This window comes from Heloderma suspectum, chromosome 4 (genome assembly GCF_057233095.1).
Source record: "Heloderma suspectum isolate Gila_16-S chromosome 4, 16-S_ref, whole genome shotgun sequence".
Taxonomy (NCBI): Eukaryota; Metazoa; Chordata; class Lepidosauria; order Squamata; family Helodermatidae; genus Heloderma; species Heloderma suspectum.
Genome location: NC_139461.1, coordinates 136610019 through 136630746, shown reverse-complemented (window position 1 = coordinate 136630746; position 20728 = coordinate 136610019). Strand labels below are relative to the sequence as shown.

The 20728-nt window shown below is 42.1% G+C and overlaps 1 protein-coding gene across 1 annotated transcript in view; it reads right to left on the bottom strand.

Moving 5' to 3' along the window:
* Positions 1-20728, bottom strand: part of GABBR2 (gamma-aminobutyric acid type B receptor subunit 2) — a 447064-nt gene that overhangs the window by 160061 nt on the left and 266275 nt on the right. Inside the window, exons 11-12 of the mRNA XM_084850624.1 lie at positions 18419-18551; positions 13248-13355 (exon numbers count right to left, since the gene is read on the bottom strand). Of these exons, the coding sequence (XP_084706750.1) occupies positions 13248-13355; positions 18419-18551 (241 nt within the window). The remainder of the gene's footprint in view (positions 1-13247; positions 13356-18418; positions 18552-20728) is intronic.

Sequence of the window (20728 nt, the reverse complement as noted above, 5' to 3'; positions counted from 1 at the left end):
CAATAATATTCAGAATGTAAAAATATTCTGCACATACATAAAAACCCATCAGATGCTTTTGATGCTCATGTTTATGCTGAAATATGTTCATGACTGTTTCCAGCCAAAGTATTGTTAAAGTAACAATTCAGCTTTGGAAATTAGGTTAAGGATTGCACAAAATTAGGTCAAGGGCTGAAGGTTGCCTACCTCTGTTTTAAAAGGTTGCATTTTATTTTCTCCCTAGATCCCGTTTGATGAAATGCACAGACATGGTGTTGGATACATAGTAAGTTAGCTGCACTTAGGTCCCACTGAAATCAGTGGGGTAAATGAGTAATTACCTAGCTTATATTCCATTAATTTACATGGGAACTAACTGAAAGTAATTTACAATGTAATTCTTTACATCCCTATTTAGAAGACCCAATGACTTGAAGACCCATTGACCTCATTCTGATTCCAGCCTATCTTATCCTACTTGATAATGAAATATTGACGTTACTCTAAAAACACACTGTCATATTAAAGAAAATAAAGTAACTTTATTTTATTAATTGCTCCAAGAACTAAAATGCATCTTTCACTAACTAAGCAAATTACACGCAATTACAACAGGTGACAGTTGCTATGAAAATTCAGCCAAATATTCTACTAATTCACGTATTAAAATTTTAAGCAGCACGTTCCTATTTTTCTTATTTTGAAGTAAGCTCCACAATACTGGAAAAAAACCTGAAATGCAAATTGCCATATGTTGGTTCATTTTCAACAGATGGTCTCTTAATAGTGCATTTGGTGGTGGTGCTCATTTTATTTAACATGGAGATTTTTACTTCTACAAATTCATCCCCATCCCCACCTAGTATGAGATCCAGACAGAAGTTTGAAGAACATCTAATATTATCCATAAGCATAAAAGAGAGTGGTTTCAATGTTCTAATAAAACATCTGGGGTTGCAATCTTAAATCCAGTCCCATTGAACTCACTGGTTGTTACCTCTGAGTATTAGCACAGGACTGAAAGTCAAATTAGTATTGATGGGTGAATCTCATTAGTTCCAATTCACTAATAATGTGAATTTATCAGATTAGCTTTTAGGACATCCATTACATGTCTGGTTTGAAATCCAGTTGTTCTGCTAGATTGTGGCACCTGCTTAGGGACCCTGATGCCTACCTTCTCAGCACAGATTGCGTTCTGCACACTGCTCCCTAAGACATATTGCACAGAGCCCCTAAATGTTCCAATGCATGTGGAGTGGATGCATCCAGGGTTGCACAGTAACCACAGTTGTTATGAATAGTCCATGTAGGCCACAGCAAACCTGGAGGCCTCTGGATAGTTCAAGTGCGGCCTGGTGTGATAGGAAAACCTACTGCAGAATTGGTTAATACCCTAAATTTTGTTTGTTCAGGCTTCTGTCTCACCTAAGGCTTTGGGCAACTTACAACTGCAATTTTACATCTTTAAAACTTGAAGGGGAACAAGAACTAAGGCACAGAGATTTCTTTAAACTCACTAAACTGCCCTCCGCTGTACCCTCACTCCAAGTTGGATCCTGAACAGAGTTTGTACTGATTAAAAAAGACAATCCCAGCAGTTGTCAGCCACCTGACTATTCTGTACAGCCAGGATGCTTTGACTTCATTGGCTCAACTGAAGGCATGACATTTCTCAATATGGTTTGAAGATCGGGAACATGCTGTGGACTTCCCGTTGCAAGCTTTGGGCAGAATGTAAAGGGGCGCTTACGCCCCCCCTGATTCTCTTATGCCCTGCCAATTCTGTTGTGCAAGCGTCCCTCGCTGCTTGCACAACATTAATTTAGCACTTCCAGGGCAACCCAAAATGAGCGGAAACACTCGCTTCTGGAAAGAGGCAGTCAGCTGAGCTTGCACAAGAGAGCTCCGCAGACCTGCCTCCTTCTGGAAATGAGTGTTTCTGCTTGTTTGGGGTGTTCCTCTAGGAAGCGCTAAATCTCCCTTGTGTAAGCAGTGGGTCCCACTTGCGCAACGGAATCAGCAGGACCCACCGCTTGCCGAGGGAAGCTGGCAGAGCAGAAGGGAATCGGCAGGGACATAACTGCCCCATTGGATTCTGCCCATAGATTCTCCCCTCCTTAACACAGTTTGTCACAGTTTACTGTTACATCTGAATTGGATTTAACTCTAACAGGGATTGTCTGAAACTATGGTTTACAAACCCACTTCAACCCAGTTTTCAAATCCTGTTTTGGGGTAATCCTGGTCACCTCTAACCATAGTTGTTGTTGCTGTTTTCATTTAAAACATTTATATTCCACTTTTCTATCATCTAGATTTTCAAGATGGTTCACAAATATGTTTGAACAAAATTGTTTTCAATATGAGAAGCAGGATTCCACATGTAAATCTTGAACCCTAGAACAAACTAACAGTCTCACACACCCTACATCTAATGTCCATTCCAGAGGGCCTATATCCTCTGGCATTGTCCTTTGGTGCCCACTAGCAGTGCTATCTCAGTGGTGACAGACAGCTAGAGTTCAAGCCCTCCTCGTAAGCACTTGTTCCTGGTTCTGATCTGCAAATAGATCAGATAACAATATCCCAGTGAGGAGGAATCAGGACCGCTCCTGCCTCCCAGTACTTCCACAGGCAGCTGGCCTGATGGTTAGCTCTGATTCTGACATCGCAGCAAACTTTATTTAGAGCAAGCAAGGAATGGGAGAAGAGAGGGCAACAAGAGAGTGCATAAGCCTGGGGCACATTTCTGATCACCAAAAAGGTTTGAAGATCAGGAAGTAGGACATCTTAACTGGACCACCATTTATAGTCTTCATGCTAGGAGGGGGATAAAAGTTCCTAGAAATTGTTGGTTATCTGGCCAGTGGATGAGGCCAGGATCCCTTTTCCCTAGTAGTCCAATCCTGAACAATTATGTTATGTGGATCCAATCACCTTCAAGAGGGCACATGCCCCTCTAACATTGCACACGATTTCAAGCTTTTTGAGAAGCTGAGCAAATTTCCTAAAGTAACATTGTAAGGTCTCATTTCTGTCCTTTAATCAGTCCTGTAAGTCTTATATGAATCTTCTTCAAGCATTATCTGAGGCTTCCATGTATTTTCTCACTGCAGCAAACTTTTTTGTCGGTTTACAGCAACCTCAAGGTCACAGAAGGTGCAGTGCTAAAAAGCCTTTTTGTACCAGCCTTAGTCAATGCAAGGGCAGAAGAGTAATTCATGCATTTTCACAGAATTTAGGTACAACATTCTCTAAACATACACATCTTGTAAAATTATTGGTTTTTCTATTTCTTCAGGAAACAAACCAATAACTACGAAAAATAAATTTACCCTAGTCTGGATTCACACTACATTTACCCTAGTCAAGAGATGTTAACCGTTTTGTATTTCTTCATAGAACTTAGTGGACCATAGAACTAGGTTCTCAAACAGTGCTGCAAGTCTTCTGCGGGAGGATGGGAAGATAGGCGCAAGATGAGGGCTGCAACTGCTGGGACTCTGGGAATTATATTCAGATGCTCATAAACAAGAGAGACTGGGTGTTACTCCCTCCCACTCTCTCTTTCTGTGATATCCTGAGTGGAAACTCTGGGTCGTATGCAATGTTAGTCCTACTTCGAGTAGACCCATTGAAATGAATGGGACTTCAGTTAATCTAACACTGGATACAACTCCCTGTAAGCAGCAGCTAGATTAAGGAATTGTTCCATTTTTTTCCATTTGGGTCAACTGCTAGAGCAGCTGTGCAAGAGAATGAAGGTGAAGAGTGAACTCAAAGATCATCCAAACAAACTTCTAGCAGTATTTAGGACAGACAAAAGAAAGTATTTAATCACATGGCACATAATTAACTTATGGAATGCAGTGCCATGTGATGGCATGTAATGACGGCCACAAGCTTAGATTACATGTAAGAAGGATAAGAGAAATTCATGCAGAATAAGTCTATTAATTATTATTACATGAAAGTTAAATGGAGCATCCATGTTCTGAAGCAGTATACTCTGAACACTAGGTACCAGGGACAAACAACAGGGGAGCGTTTGCCTTTCATCATTCTTGTGAATTTCCCAGATGAACCTAACTGGACCTAGAGATGTAAAATTTCCAGAAATTGTGAGGCCATAGGAAAAAAATGTTTTTTTCCAGGTTTTCTGGGAAAAAACAGAAATTTTGGGAAATACTGAAAAATAAGCAATTTTTTTAGTGTTCTTGACAGAACTAAAGTCACTTTGTTGCTTTAAGACATTTTTCTCCAACCTGGTGCCCTCCAAAAATTTTGGACTTCAGCTTCTATCAGCCTCAGGCAGCATGGTCAATGGTCAGGAATGGTGGGCACTCTAGTCCAAAACATCTGGAGGGCACCAGGTTGGGGAGGGCTGCTTTAGGAAAATAAAGCCGCCTTTCTGTTCCTGAAGTTATTTTATATATAACTTAGTGTGCTCATAAAAATATATTTTAAAACTTCTAAAAGTAAACCCAGTAAATTTGTAATTATTATCTGTATAGATTAGAACTATATTGAATGACTGCTACAACATCAGAAACACAGGACTCTAACTGTCAAGAATGCACATTTACTGTCAAGAGTGCACAATGGTGACTCTACTCACATGTTGGGAAACTGAGCATAAATGTCTATCAGTAAAATATCCTTTAGATCAATCATTTTAATAAGGAATGAAAGAAATAACTATGCTGGGAATGAGAGGACTAAAAAAACCTCTCATGGGGCCATTTTCCCCATGGCTTCATTATTTCCAGACATTTTACATTGCTAGTCTTTCTATAAAAGTGTTCTTGTTACATAGTTTCTAGAAATAATGTTGGGTAGAGTAAAGGCTGGGTAACAATATATAAATATATTACCTTTAATTCTAAAAGATAATATTACATATTCCAAACCTATTCGATTTTTCGGAAAAAAACAAAAACAGTCCTCGGAAAAAACATTCCCCCCCCCGCCCATTTTTTTCCGGTTCTTTCCAGGCCTTCACATCTCTAACTGGGCCTAACCTAATAAGAGCCCTGCTGGCCTGGATGGGTCTGGTCCAGGCCAGCAGGGCTCTTCTCATATTCTTAGGTGAGACGAGCGAGGGAAGGTTGAAGCACTCCTGCTTAGTGAATCTTTAATATCCCTTTGCCCCATTCTACAAATCCCAACAGGAAAACACAGGATGAACATACTCAGTTGCACATTTACTTTCCAAGGTGGTATCTTTGGGACACTAAAAGGCAGAGTAACCTTAAAAGGGAAGACTAAGTTTCAGAAGTCTGAGGGAGAATAGTAGAATGAAACAGAAAAGACTACAGTACAGTATTCCTTTCTCTAAAGGAAACTGATCTGCTTGTTTTTTATGTTTTAATGTAATCATGTTATACCGGAAGGTTTTTAGTTGTGTGTTATATTTTCACGTGTTGAATTGGTTTTGGATTTTAATTTTGAACTGCTCTGTGAAGGCCTTCAGCCCTAAAAAGCATTATATAAATATTTAAATAAGTAATAAATATTTAAGTAATAAAAAGAGGTAGTCCCTGGAACTTTCTACTGCTTGGAGAAGAAGACAGGAAACTTCTCAACAATATCTATGGCTGGCATTAATATCTGCTAGGTTGGGTCTGCATCGGCTGACATATGTCTCTCCAGGAGACATATATCCATGTATGTCTCCAGATATTTCCCCTTGCTGTGCTTCCTGTACTGTTCTGTTCTGTAGGCATATTCCCCAGCTGTCCACCCACTTTTTATTCTACATCTAGTTGAACTTGGCCTAATTTGCATTAGCACTGTCACATCTGAAGAACTCCAGTGGTATGTACAGAAGGTTCCTCTGCTCTGGTAGAAAATCCTATGTCACCATCAGAATGACCTGGTTCACATGATCATCGTGGCTTAAACAAACTTGTTTAAGGCACAGTGCATGCTGGCAAATGGCAGGTGCCATTTGTCTAATTACTCGCCTGGTCACGGCTTGTCGCGTCATCCGAACCCAGGCAGCATGGCTTGTTCGAGGAGGAAACAACCCTCAAATAACCCAACAACAGCCCATGGGTTATCTGAGGGTTGTCTTCCCATCCAACAAGCCATGCCACCCAGGTTTGGATGATATGACAAGCTGTGCCCAGATGGGTAATTAGACAAACGGTGCCCGGCATGAGCCATGGCTTAAACAAGCCATCATACCTTGTTTAAGCCACAATAATTGGGCAAACTGGACCAATATGTACTTAATTCAAGAAATACTTGAACTATCTGCAAATGAATATTGTAGAGCTGGAAAAGGTGCCAAAAAGAGAAAAAGTTAAAGGGTCAACTAAAACTATCAAGTGGCTCCTATGAGAAAAGGTTATAATATCTGGGATGTGAAGAAACAGAACCGTCTTCTCTTTTTGTATATAATTTGCTTTTGGGGATATTATGAAGTTACATCTTTTTTTGTGTATTGCTGGTTAGTTTCAGCCAAAAGGTCAAAAGTTTATGGCTGCAATTTGCACAAATTGCTTTTTACACACACACACAAAAATGCCCCCCCAAAAGTTCCTGGATTTCAGGAACAAAATCAGCTCACAAATGCAAGCCAAGTCAGGGGTGCCATGGGTATCCATCGGGCCCCAAAAGGGCCAGATTTCCTGGCAATGGACATCTCTACCCACTGCCCAAATGCACATGTCTGTAGCAGGTTTCCACCTATTCCCTCAGTTCCACCAAAGCAGCCTTGGAACTGAGAGAAACCTTGGTATCAACATCAACACCAAAGTAGGGATGGTGGTGGGTTGTGTGAATGCAGAGATGACCACTCGACAAACTACAGTTACAGGTAAGCAACCTGTCTTCCTTCTTCATGGTCTCTGTGCATCACGCACATAGGTGAGTAGCAAGCTGACTTACTGGAGGTGGGTTCAGTGTCCTATTGTAGAACGGCTGACAGAACAGCATGATCCAGAGAGCAGTCAGCTCTAGCCTGAACATCCAATCTGCAGTGGCTGTTGAATGTCAATGGCCTGGATCACATACCTGCCTGGCACATGTCTGGAAAAGGAACCCCTTTGGTAAATGCCACAGACATAGCTACCACTCAAGTAGAATGACCTCCAACAGGGTCTGAAAGCGGGAGTCCTGTCAGCTTGATGGTGCTCACCACCCAGGAGGAGAGGCTCTGAGATGACACAGGCAAACCATGTCACTTGTATCCATAACATAGGAACAGTTGCTGTGACTTGTGAAAACTCTCAGTCCAGGATTTGTAAAATGCCAGAGCATATACTTTATCCAAAGTATAAAGAGTGGATTCAATAGATGTTGAGTCCAATAGAAAAAATGCTGGCAAATAACGTCCTGGTTCAGATGAAAATCAGAGATTAGGCAGAAAGATGAAGTCGGGATGGAGCACCACCTTGTCACGATGAAACGATAGATAAGGTGGGTAAACATGCAAAGCACAACATTCACTAGATCCCTGCACCAAAGTAACTGCCATTAGGAAAGTCACCTATCAGGAAAGTAGTCAGAGGTCTACTATAGTTAGTGGCTTGAATGGCTTGGTAGTCAACGTCTGTAGAACAACAGATGGACTCTACAATGGAACCAGGCATTGGATCAGCAGAGTGAGATTAGGCACTCCATGGAGAAACTGCTTGAACTGACAGTGTGAGAAGACCAACACTCTGTCTACTGGCTGATGAAAAGAGGAAAATTGCTGCTAAATAAACCCTTAGGGCTTCTCCACAGGGGGCTTTTATCCTGCAGTTGAGACTGGTTACTCATGGAGGTTTGCGGGTTCTTTACATGATGTTGTCAGCTTCCAGTGCCTGTCTAGTGTTTTCCTAGCATTTCCCCAACTTAATTTGAAATGGAAATAATGAGCTAACAAAAAGATCCACTTTCAATCAGTCTGAATTTGCATGTGAAAAGAGGATGTGGTGCTATATAACAACAGCACCATCTAGTGGCTGTATAATGAAACTTATAGATCTTGCAGATGAACAGGGGAAAAGGGTGGGGAGGGAAGCTCATGTAAAGGGTGGATCTATCTCACAAAGAATCCAGAAGCAGAAGGCCCGGTAATATCGCAGAACAATAAGCCTCAGTGTGGAGAATCCCTTAGAGAAGACAACAATAACCCCTTCTCGTGAAGGGATAACATAAATTGTAGAACTTGTTGCAATCGTCACTGAACTATATCAAACCAATGGGGGTTCGCAAAGGTACACAAAGATGCCCATTTACTGGCATATACCCTTCTTGTAGTTGGCTTACATGCCACATCAAGGATGCGCTGAACCGCCTCCAGAACAACCCCACAAGAGTCAGTCAGTGGATTCTCCATATTGTCAGGCAGTGCGTGAGCAGATTTAGATGGTGGATTTTGCCTTGGTCCTATATCAAGAGGTTCAGGATTGATGGGAGGCAAACGTACCTGATAGATGAAGGAGAAGGGTAAACTAAGGTTGTCTTGGCCACCACGGGGTGATGAGGATGCAGTTCCACTTGTCCATTCTGATTTTTGCCATATCCTTGGTGAGGAGAGGGAAAGGTGGAAAATGGTATAGAAACAGACTTGTCCACTAGTGTCATGCTTAGCCTTGGCGACTCCTCATCAGATGAGGAAGAGGCCTTACCAGAAGAGGAACCAACAGAGGAGATACAGGAGGCACCCTGTCAGACTGACGGTGAACAACCAGGGCCATCTCGTGTTTCACCAGAGAGCTCAGAGTTTGAGCAGGAGCAGGGTCCTCTCATAACTCCCCAGGAGAGACATCGATTGAACAGGCTTGCTCATCTGCCTCTACCCAGGCACAGTTCTCAGCTGCAATCAAGGTCTTCTCAGGAGGAAGGTGTCTGAAGGTCCTTGAGTGTTTGGGGCTGGGTGGACTCAGGAACCTCAGGAACATATGGCCTTGAAAAGCCTTGCAAAGATGTGACATCTTTGCTAGAACCAATAATCTGTGCCTAACTCTGTTTCTACATTTGCTTGTTTCTTTGTTTCTGGTATTCCTGATTTATGACCCAGACTGTCTATGACCTCACTTAATTGCCTGCTCCCTGTTATTCTTCAAATGCTTACCTTTTCTTGGAGTCTTCACCTTGGCAAACTTCTTTTGACCATGCTACTGATACCTCCTAAGCTTTGGAATTCTAGTCCCCACAGTAACCGACCCTTCTTCTTCCTACTCTTCTGGCAGCAACACACAGCTGGCTGGGGCCACTCTAAAACAGCCTCAGTCCTGGAGGGGCAGTACCAGAGCAGGACAACTAGTAAAGATAGGCATTCTTGAATGATCCTGAGTCCACTCCTGTTCTGCTGCAGAAATGCCTGCACTTGCTGTTCCTTGCTCATACAAACAGGTCTATGTCCAGAATGCCCTGCCTGTGGAAGAGATTGGAGATTACCAATGGAGCCACTGCCCACTCATGAAATATGGCATAATTTCTGCTGAGGATGTCTGCGAGGCAGTTGTCCACATCCACTACATGTACTGCTACCGGTCCAATGCGCAAGTAAATAGTTGTGGTGTGGTTGGATACTATCTGAACCAAGCACCCTTGTAGTTCCATCTTGAACAACCTCAGGGCTTTCTAGACAGCCAAGAGTTCTAAGAGACTGATATGGTGGATAGCCTCTGACTTGGTCCATTTGCCCTAAACCTTCAGGGGTCCAAAGTGTGCGCCCAATCCCGATAGGGGAGTGTCTGTTGCCAACAGCCAAAATGGGGAAGGTAGAGAGAAAACGATACCCAGGAGAAGACTGTAGGCATCTGTACACCAAGGCAGCATTGCAGCCATCTCCTTGGGAAAAATGCAGGTGTGTTCAATGTGCATCCAAGGTTGGGTCGAACATATGAATGAACCAGTTTTGTGAGGTTCTCATAATTCTGCCAATGCCCCCACTGCAGTTGTGGCCGCCATCGAATCCAGCAGTCTCTGTATCCGTGAAACAATGGCAATCATCTGGGCAGACAAGTCTTCTGCAAGGCATATTAATGCTGATGCCCAGTCTGAGGGAAGAAAGGCTTGGCCCCAAGTGGAGTGGAGTACCACACCAATAAACTGGATATGCTGTGTTGGTGTCAAGTGAGATTTCTCCACAGTGATGTAGAGACTGAGATCCTGCAGAAGATTGCAGGTGATGGATCCCTGCTCTCATAGACAGAACCAATAACCAACTATACATAGGAGTACACCGACATAGGTACTGATACTATTGGGATCGGAACCGGAGCTGTGGGCGACTTAGGGATGTTTTCTTTTTCTTTGGCTCCAACTGAGACTTATGTGCTCTCACCTTTTTAGGTATCTTTTTGGCCACAGCAATATTTAGTGATCAACCTGGTGTCAGCAGATCAGTACTCCCAACGTTAGAAGTGGTTGGAGGTGAGGGAACTTTCATCCCTGAGCCATCGAAGAGTCCCCAAGTGGGTGGAATAGGGTCTTTGATGTCCCAAGGGGGGGGTGTTTTTCAACACCTTGGGCAAGTTATCTCTGCCAGTTCTACTTCCTGTCAGGCTTTCTCCCTGAGCACGGCTCGAAATCTCATGGATTGATCATGCCTCATTTGCTTCATGAAGGCTTGACAGAAAGAACAAATGTCCACTTTATGGCCTTCTCCCAAACAAAAAGCGCAGAGACTGTCCGGCTGTTGGAGGGAGTATACTGCCACAGTGGGTGCATTTACGAAAATGATCGCGAGATCACGAACACAAATAAAAATGCAAAATCAAATGCAATAGTTGAAAAACAAGAATATAGAAAAGAAAGAAATAAAATAATAATTAAACCTCAGCAAGTTCTAATTTCCATCAGGAAACCAACATAGAAGATTCTCTGTGAGGCTGCCAGAATGGAGACTGAAAGAGAACTGAGGGAATAAGTGAGAACCTGCTAAAGGCATGCACACTGGGGCGGTAGGGGAGGGTTCCTGCCAAAGAATCCTTAGAGAAGGTTCCCAATCAAGGCTCCGCACAGGCCAAGAGCCCATACGTATGATGCACAGAGGCCACAAAGAAGAACTAGTTATGAGAATGCTGGAACCATGATAACAAGATACTGCTGGGAAGGGACTAGGATGAAACAGGAGCAAGAGTCTAGTTAGGTAACTGAATACATTTATCCCTGGTTATTTTATTACTCTATTGGTGTTATGTGCTGTATGAGTATATCCATTCAGAGATAAAAACTTCTCATAGTAACACAATTTTCAGTAAATTCTTAAGTGTTGTTACGTGAAACTTTGTGGTCTCTTTTCTTGTTGGGTTACACACTCCACATCTAATAGCCGACCTCCACACTACCTCAAAGTGGATACTTGAGACCCAAGGAATTTTAAGGCTAGTTTGGTGGAGGCAGCTAGGGGAAAAATGTTTCTACATGGTGGCAGTAGAAAAGGCCAAAGGAAGAGAAGGGAAAAAAGAAGTGGGGCAAACTATTTTCCCTGAGTTCCCTTCCACACATGGAACAGGGCATCACTGGTCTGCAAAAGGGACTTTAGCTTGGAAAAAAGGTGAGTAAAGGGATACATGATAGAGGTGTACAAAATTATGCATGGTGTGGAGAAAGTAGATAGGGAAGCATTTTCTCCCTCACCCATAATTCTAGAACCCAGGGCCATCCCATGAAGCTGAATGGTGGGAGATTCAGGACAGCTGAATGGAAATACTTCTTCACGCACCGCATAGTGGAATTCGCTACCACAAGATGTATTGGTGGCCACCAAGTTGGACAGTTGAAAAAGGCAATTAGACAAATTCATGGAGAATAAGTTATCAAGGGCTATTAGTCATGATGGCTATATATTACTTCCAATATCAAAGGCAGTTTGCCTCTGTATACAGTTGCTGGGCAACATTAGTAGGAGGGTGCTATTGCACTCATGGCTTGTGGATTTCCCACAGGAAGCTGGTTGATCACTGTGTGAACAGAATGCTGGACTAGAAAGGCCTTTCTCTGATGGCTCTTCTTATGTTGTTAAATGGCAAATGGTACATGATGGGAAGGAAATGCTCCTTGCTCCCTTCTCTGAGATATCCACCATCTTAGGGTCTTCCATCACTTCAGCACATTGCATCACCCGTACCCACCAGGGATGAATTTTCAGTTCTTCAGCCTGTGACCTGGCAAGGACACCAACTGTCTCCTTTTGACAAAAGCCCAAATATTCTCAATGCCATGCATGAAACTGAAAGTTGTGCCAACAAGTGAAATGAAAGGAGACAAAGGCTCTTGGCCACCCATATATCAGCATTTACCTCAGAGTAGATTGACAGCTAAATGACCACAAAAAAAAAAAAAAAGAGGACAGTGGCAACATGCCCAGGACTAAGCTACAAAGCATCAGTCATACATCATACCTACACTTGCAGAACATGTTATTTAACATCCAGAATCCATCATACATGCACAATACATCCTTGCCCAATGCTTCTACCCTACAATGCTACACAACTCGGCTGGCTGCCCCATCCCATGGGATATAATCTAAGAATGCACCTTATCACTATCAACCTGAACAGAGGAAGGAAAACCTCAGGAATGTTTTGGCAGGGCCCCCAAAAGTATTTTTAATGGAGTAATATCTGCTTTGTCATGTCTGCATCACCTGATCCCCCCCTCTAACTGCCTAGGGAGTTAGTGGGCTCTCCGTCGCTGGAGGTATTCAGGCAGAGACTGACAGGGATCCCCCTTCCAACTCTATGATTCTGTGATACAGAAGGGCAAACCTTGACACAATGGCCACATTCACATGCAATAACAAGCCAGAACTGCAGAGAATTCCGGCTTATCGTTCTTGAGCAGGGTGCTGTTTTACTACTGCTTGGCTCCTCCCACCAGCAGAAGCAGCCAAACCAGGGTTGTTGAACCTTTCTTAGCTTAAGGGCTGAATCCATATTAGAAAAGCTTTCAGGGGCCACATTCCAGTGGTAGGTGGGGTAGAAGGGAAAAGGCCTAAAGCAAATGGGGTAGGGCCAACATACAAAAAATACTAGCATAATTTAGCTGAAAGTTCTTACTGCCAGTAACTACATTTTAGGACAGGCAGTTCAACCTTTCAAAATGGGTGAAAAACTGCACAAAAGCTGATAAACCACCAAATGATCAGTGGTGATGGGAAAGGGGGTGGGACCAGAGGAAGGGGGCGGGGTCATCTGGGGAACCAGACCTGAAGTTCTGCACCCCTAAACTAAACTAACTAAGCAGCAAACATTTAGCAGTACATCTGAATCGGGGCGTCTGGCATGTTGCTCTCCTAACAAGCCACTCACCTTTTTCTTCATTTTTACATTTTTGAAAATTGCATGGACTCTCCATGTTTTTGCAAACATTGCCCCAAATGCAGTTGTGTAGCCCACTGTAAGTATCCATGTCCGGACCTGAAATGAAGAAGAGACTCAGTTTTTCTCATAACTAGCTTTAATAACCTGTGATCTGCAAACATAGGTTAGGCTAAGGAAAGATTCAAACTCCTTCTTATATCAAATTTATGTTTATACCACACAAATGTGTGTTCTTAAGCACCGGTTCTACAGTCCCAAAATATGAGAAATGTCACCTCCCCTTTTAAAAAAAGTTCAAGCTTACAAGACAGCTGAAAAAAGTAGGAACTCTTTTTTCTATATATGAACCAGACATGAGCTAGAGCGTTACAAACCAGGATGGATAGTAATGGATGTGCATATATTTCTGCCCAGAAAAGTGGGTACCAATCCAATGGAGATTAGGCATTCCTAAATTCCATTAAAATAAAAGGAAACTGAATTACAAAGTTAACATTTTAATTTCTACAGATTTCAATTAGATTTGTAAAAGTAAAGCCTTTAAGAAGATGAAAGAAGAATCACATAAAAGAAGGGATATGCATTAGACAATGAGAGGGAAAAGGAAGGAAAGAAATCTAAAAGCAATGAAAGGACTATGTTTTTTTGTCCCAGCTATTCTAAATGTGGGACAGAGTGTTCAGCTGGCAATGTTGACGATGCAGTTTTTTAAAAAAATCTGCATTATTAGCATTTATGCTGCAGTTTTTGTGCTCCATTTTTTCCCAGACACATTAGCACAGGCAACCGTATTGTTCCAAGTGAAAAAGCTAGGCAACATATAAACATTAGATATAAACATTAAGAGTCAAACATAAACATCATCTTACTTAATTGATTTAATAAAAGCAAACTCTTTAATCTTGAAAAGGGGATGTGTTCACAAAAGCTAACACACGCACCCAGATACTTTCAGCCCAGTTGAGGTAGTTTTCACTTAGGCATTTGCAATCACATTATATATTTCTTCACTTTCGATCTGCCTATCATCTTGTAATTACAAGATACAATAGTTTCTTAAAATTAAGAATAGGGTTATAAACACAGGGCCAAATAACTTGACACTAATCAGAATGAGGCTACATCTTGTCTTGCTTCTTAGTGCTTGAAATAATTATAAACTGTCTGGAAATGAATTCCAAATATCACAATTAGTGCAAAAGGGAAAGAATAAGTCAGGAAGTCAAGTGACAGAGATAATATCTAATCTTACAAATAGCACAATAAGTCCCTATGCATATTTACTCAAAAGTAAGCCCCACTCTGTTCAGAGGGGCGTACTTCCCAGAGGAGTATGCACAGGACTGCAGCCTAAATAGATTGATTTCTCCTCACCTAGAAGAGTCCTAATAAATAATACCAACGGTGCAATCTGATGCATGTTTAGACAGTCCTACAACTCCCAGTAGTCCCCAGTCAGCATTTCCCAACCAACATGCATAGAATTGCGCCTTAACTTACAATCACAATATGAACCCATCTGGTTGTTAAACATGACTAATTGCACGGAACTAGAGCTGGATTGGGGCCCCTGTGTGAAATGAAACTTCAAATGGCCGCTTCTGGAACATTTTAATACAGTATCATATTTAGAAATCACTTTATTCTTACTCTGAGGCTGTAACCCTGCATCTCATTAAAGTCTGCAAGGTTCAACCACCTACGTTTGTTGTGATAGTAAATTTGGGATTTTCACATGTTGATTTAGCCTTGTTGTTCTTTGTCATGTTTTTTGACACAGTACCTGCAAATCCTGGAAAATGCTGATACTTGTTTCTTCTTTCTCATTTGCCCCATTTTGGCCAAATAGCTGTCATAGATATGGGGTTTTTTTGGTTAGAGCTTTTAGATCTTAAGACTTTATTTAACTTTGTTCATGGTTTTACTTTAATTTTATATGATGTAGTGTTCTTATTCTTTGCTGCAGGTTTTATCTTGGTTTTATTATGTGCCGTTTTTACTCTTTATTTTATTGTTTGTATTTTAAGTTCTTAATGTATTGCTCACCACCCAGGAAACTGGTTATTGGCTAGTTTAAAAGAGCAATCAATCAATCAATAAACAAACTCAGCAACTGAATTCACTCTCGGCATGATTGCAAAATCCAGCTTTTCCTGAATGTATACAAAGCAACCTTGGCCATAAGAAACCAAGCAGGCAGACTTGCCATAAGGAGAAAGTCATAATATAGCCAAGTGTCTCAGTAGACGTTATTTCACAAAGGCGGGTATATCAAAAGTCATATATAATCAAGGGCAAAATACTCCATCTTCAAGTGCATAACTAAGGTTATGGTTAGAAAAGCTTAAATGCCAAAAAGCAAGAGAATGCAGATTGGCAACTCGTTACCTCAGCAGCTAGTACTTACCTATGCACATAAAGTAACAGAAGTTCCAAAACCCATTAATTCACTGGACACCACATTTGAAGTTCACAGCCAATTTAATAATAAAAAGTATAAAAGTATAGGATCTCTAATTTTCTAGCCCCTCCTTACCCACAGTATTAAGAATACTTGCCTCATTTTGACATTTCCATTTTGTCCTGATTGTTAGGTACATGTCCTCTTTTAAATCTGTAGTTCTCAGTTCCTTTTGAAATATCATGTCACACTGCATAGTTAAGGCCACTGAGGGCATTAATTGCTCTATTTGGGCATTTGGATACTTACCTTTCCTTGACACTTCAAATGTGCTAACCTTTTAACTCTGCGCTTAATGGATTTGTTCCATTAATGTTTTTTTAAGTTTTTAAAGTTTTTTAATGGCACATGGGGACAGTGAAGTCAAGTATTGCTCAGTGATGTATGCTAGAGGAGTAGCACTGGACCAAATATTTTGTCAGTTCAGACAGTTCGTATTTCCCATACCTTCTATGATACCCTTCACTTTCCGTCCTCTATTTTCTCCTTGACTGCTCTCATTGCCCTTGATTATGTATGACCTATGATATACTACTGCTTTCCTGGAAACTCTTTATAAGTATCATTTACAAGAAAAGACCCTTAGGCAATCTGCCCATGCCTATAACCATATCAATCCCTGTGGAAGGACACTCAAGCCACTTGTTTCCTTAGGCAAAATCAAAAGTCTCAACATATTATTGTGCAGTGGGGGGAGGGAGAGGGGGGGAGGGAGACACAGAGAGAGAGAGCATACACCCTCCAACCACTAGTTAATATTGCTCAATTTTGCTTCTATACCTAGTATGTCATCTAAACATTCCAGTTTACCTTACATCAGAACAATCACATTTTTTTTTATTTCTGCTGTATGTCTTAACAGGGACCCATGATTTTGATTAGCGCTAGAGAGAAATTTGAATAAGTGCTGGCTTTTAAATCTTCAAAGGGCAAGTGGCCACTGCTTCTTTGTCCTTGCATGCTTTGGTGCAACCTAAGATCTTTTGCACTGAGCACAATTTAGTCTGCGAAGAGCCTCCTGTATCACCATCTTAAGATCCTATGAACACAATCCTATGCAAGTTTAGACAGAAAAAAGGCCTACAACTCCTGGCATGCCCCAGCCAGCCATGCTAGTTGGGGGCATGCTGAGAGTTGTAGGCCTTTTTCCTGTCTAAACTTGCATAGGACTGCACTTTTAGTAAGAGTTCTGTGAAACTCACAAGCTAGTTCACTGCTTTGTGATTTTTAGATCTTCTTAATAAAGGTATTATGACTTTAATTTCTAGCTGTCTGCCATGTCTTCTTTAGACTTCAGGTTGAGCTACAAAGTATTGGGAACAATGAACTGTCTGATTGGCCTTAACTAATGTATTGACCCCAGGTCTGTAACTAAGTTACCTGTAGTGTTAGAGGGGCCTAGCGATTCATAATGCTTTGCTTAGGTTCATTATTAGTGCAATTCCCTTGCTAGTGGGCCTCTGAGGATGTGAGAGGAGTCAAAGGTTGATAGCGGCCTCAAGCGCATTCCATACTAATAAGTGGAGTGTCTTATCAAAATGTGCCTGGGAAGTGAAGCTATGTTTATGCTGAGCTGCAGGTGTCTGTAGTGGGAAAACTCTGACTGTTTCCCTTCTGACCAAGCACTGCTAGCCTATGCTAGGAAAGTTGCAGATGATTGATAATTAACGCTTGCTGTTGTCATGCTGCCTCACTGCTGACATGTATGGTATAAAATACAATTTACCCCACGATTCAGAGAAGCTGTCTGATCCAACCATTGGGTACACCTGTGTGCTGATTGTACTCAATAAAGTATCTCCTTGTAAGTAAACCTGGATCTGATTTATCACTAACTTGGCACCTCTAAATTAAGAGTTCGAAGCCTACTGCAGGCAATACAACTATACACCGACTACCGCCATTGAATAAATCTTATCAATTATATGAAACATTTAAAAATGCAGTAATGTGGTTATATTCAGTCTTGATGATGGCTTAGCTTAATAAACTGCATTATGCAAAACCCTTGAGAAACAGCAGCAGGGGTCATAAGGTTCTTATACTTACCCAAGAACACACTTTAGTCATGAATGCAGTTATACTCAAGATTTATTCAAGAAAATATATTGGTCCACAGGATTAAAAACCACTGAGAGGGTGAGGACAACCAGCAGGGAGGCAGATCGATTCCACATTTCCATCTATCTCAAGTTTAGGACAATCAATTGGGCCTACTAAAGTTGTCTAAGTCCTGAAACCAGGATGCAAGCCAGACTGAAAAGGGTCAGGGAAGGATGTTTAAACAAGAAAAGGCTGGAACTGGGCTGCCACATCAGCTTAATGCACAAATGCTTAACTGACTTCCCCAATATAGAAAAAAATTACAGAGTGGTCTGAAATAGGCTAGATCACTGCGGCAGAGAAAGGGGTCCTTGAGAAGAGGTCTGATCACCATCCCCTTGAGACAGCACCCTTCCCTCTCTTAACACCACATTTAAGACTGAACTTTAACTGAAAGCTGATACAAGTGCTCCACATTCCTCCAAATTGTGGCCTTTCTGATCCAAAGCAGTACTTTTTCAGATTTCAAAAGCACAAGTGGTTGTGGATAGCAGTACTACAACCTCTACAGAAAGCCACAGTATAATACGTGGAATGGCTTGTGTTACACAAAACTTAAGGAGTATCTCTATTAAAACAGTTCAGAATTACTTACAGTACAAAGGGTCTCGAATGTCTTTTCAGAGACAAAAGATCCATCAAGGCCAAAAAGGAATATAGATGCATAGGACAGCATCCCCCCAAGAATAATGAGGTTGTTCATGTAGGGACTGGACATCTTTATCAACCTATTGAGAGTAGACCAGAAAACAATCACTTGATTGAGGGTGCTTTCAGATGGCAGCAACTTCACAAACCAGAGCACCGCTTCCAAAGAAGAGGAACATCGAAACTCAAGACAGGTCACTAAGACAGAAATGAATAGTACCATTCTACAGTCGGGGCCAGAAGTATTGGAACAAGGATAACTGTTTTGGCAGTTGGCCTCTGTACACCACCACATTGAAGTTGAAAGGAAACACACCCAGATGGGAGCCAAGTCAGGACTTTCAGCTGTAATTCAAGTGGGTTGACAAAAGTGGGGCACTAACCATTCAGGAAGGACAGCCAGTGGCATCCCCCCACCCCATCGTTGGTGGCTCATAAGTAATGGAACAAACAAATATCATTTCAAACTTAAGGGTCACCTTTAATACCTGGAGGAAAATCCTTTGCAGTCAATGACTGCCTGAAGTCTGGAACCCACGGACATGACCAAATGCTGAGTTCCCTCCCTTGAGATGCTTTGCCAGGCCTTTACTGCAGCTGCCTTCAGCTGCTGCTTGTTTGTGGGTCTTTCTGCCTTCAGTCTTGTCTTCAGGAAGTGGAAAGCATGCTGTATTGGATGGAGATCAGGTGACTGACTTGGCCATTGAAGAACATCCCACTTCTTTGCCTGCAGAAACTCTTGGGAAGCTTTTGCTGTATGTTTCCGGTTATTATCCATCTGCAATATGAAGCGGCGTCCTGTCAGTTTGGCAGCATTCGGCTGAATCTGAGCAGAAAGTATAGCCCTATACACTTCAGAATTCATCCTGCTGCTTTTATCAGCAGTCAGGTCATCAATAAACACCAGTGACCCGGTTCCATTCGCGGCCATACATGCCCATGCCATAACATTGCCTCGACCATGTTTGGCAGATGATGTGGTATGCTCTGAATCATAAGATGTTCCTTTCCTTCTCCATACTTTTCTCTTCCCATCATGCTGGTACAAGTTAATCTTGGTTTCATCAGTCCAAAGAATCTTCTTCCAGAACTGGGCAGGCTTTTTTAGGTGTTTGCTGGCAAAGGCTAATCGGGCCTTTCGGTTCTTGAGCATTACCAGTGGTTTGCACCTTGTGGTGAAGCCTCTGTATTTACATTCATAAAGTCGTCTCTTGACTGTAGATGTTAACAATGACATGCCTACCTCCGCAAGAATGTTCTTGACCTGGCTAGATGTTGTGAAAGGGTTCCTCTTCACCGTGAACAGAATTTTGCGGTCATCCACTTTAGTTTTCTTCCGTGGTCTGCCAGGCCTTTTGCTGTTGCTGAGCTTGCCAGTTAATTCCTTCTTTTTCAGGATGTTCCAAACTGTTGTATTGGCCACTCCCACTGTTTTTGCTATCTCTCTGATGGGTTTATGTTGTTTCCTCAGCCTAACGATGGCCTCCTTCACTCGCATGGACACCTCTTTGGACCTCATGTTGGGAGTTCCAGTCAACAGCTACCAAATGCAAATGTAACACTCAGAACCACCTCCAGGCCTTTGATCTGCTTGATTGGTCATGGGGTACCAAGGAATAGGCCCCACCTGGCCATGCAGCTGCTTGTCAGCCATTCATTCCATTACTTATGAGCCACCAACGATGGCAGGGTATGTGTGTATGCCACTGGCTGTCCTTCCTGAATGGTTAGTGCCCCACTTTTGTCAAACCCCTTGAATTACAGCTGCGAGTCCTGACTTCGCTCCCATCTGGGTGTGTTTCCTTTCAACTTCAATGTGGTGGTGTACAGAGGCCAACTGCCAAAACAGTTATCCTTGTTCCAATATTTCTGGCCCTGACTGTATATAAAACCACATAAAGCCAAAGACCTACAATCAAATAAGAGAACCACCAAGAGGAATTCACTTCACCATTAAAATTACTTAAGCTGGAACAACAAAAATTTGTATTTTCTTAAAGAACTGAGTTTGACAGGCTTTTCTTGGGAGAAATGATATATTTAGGCACAATCCTACAGTCTCTGGGAGAATGTCCCAGGACTTGGGATTTTTCAGGTTCCTCCTCCTGAAACTGCAGACGCTGCAACAACTTCAGGAAGGGGACTTCATGATCTGATCCCTCCCTGCCCGCTTGCAGCCACTATGGAAAGAACCGCAGCGCCTGCTTTCCGAGGTCAAAAGGGAGGTATTCGAGTGGGTGGGAAGGGGAGAGGAGAG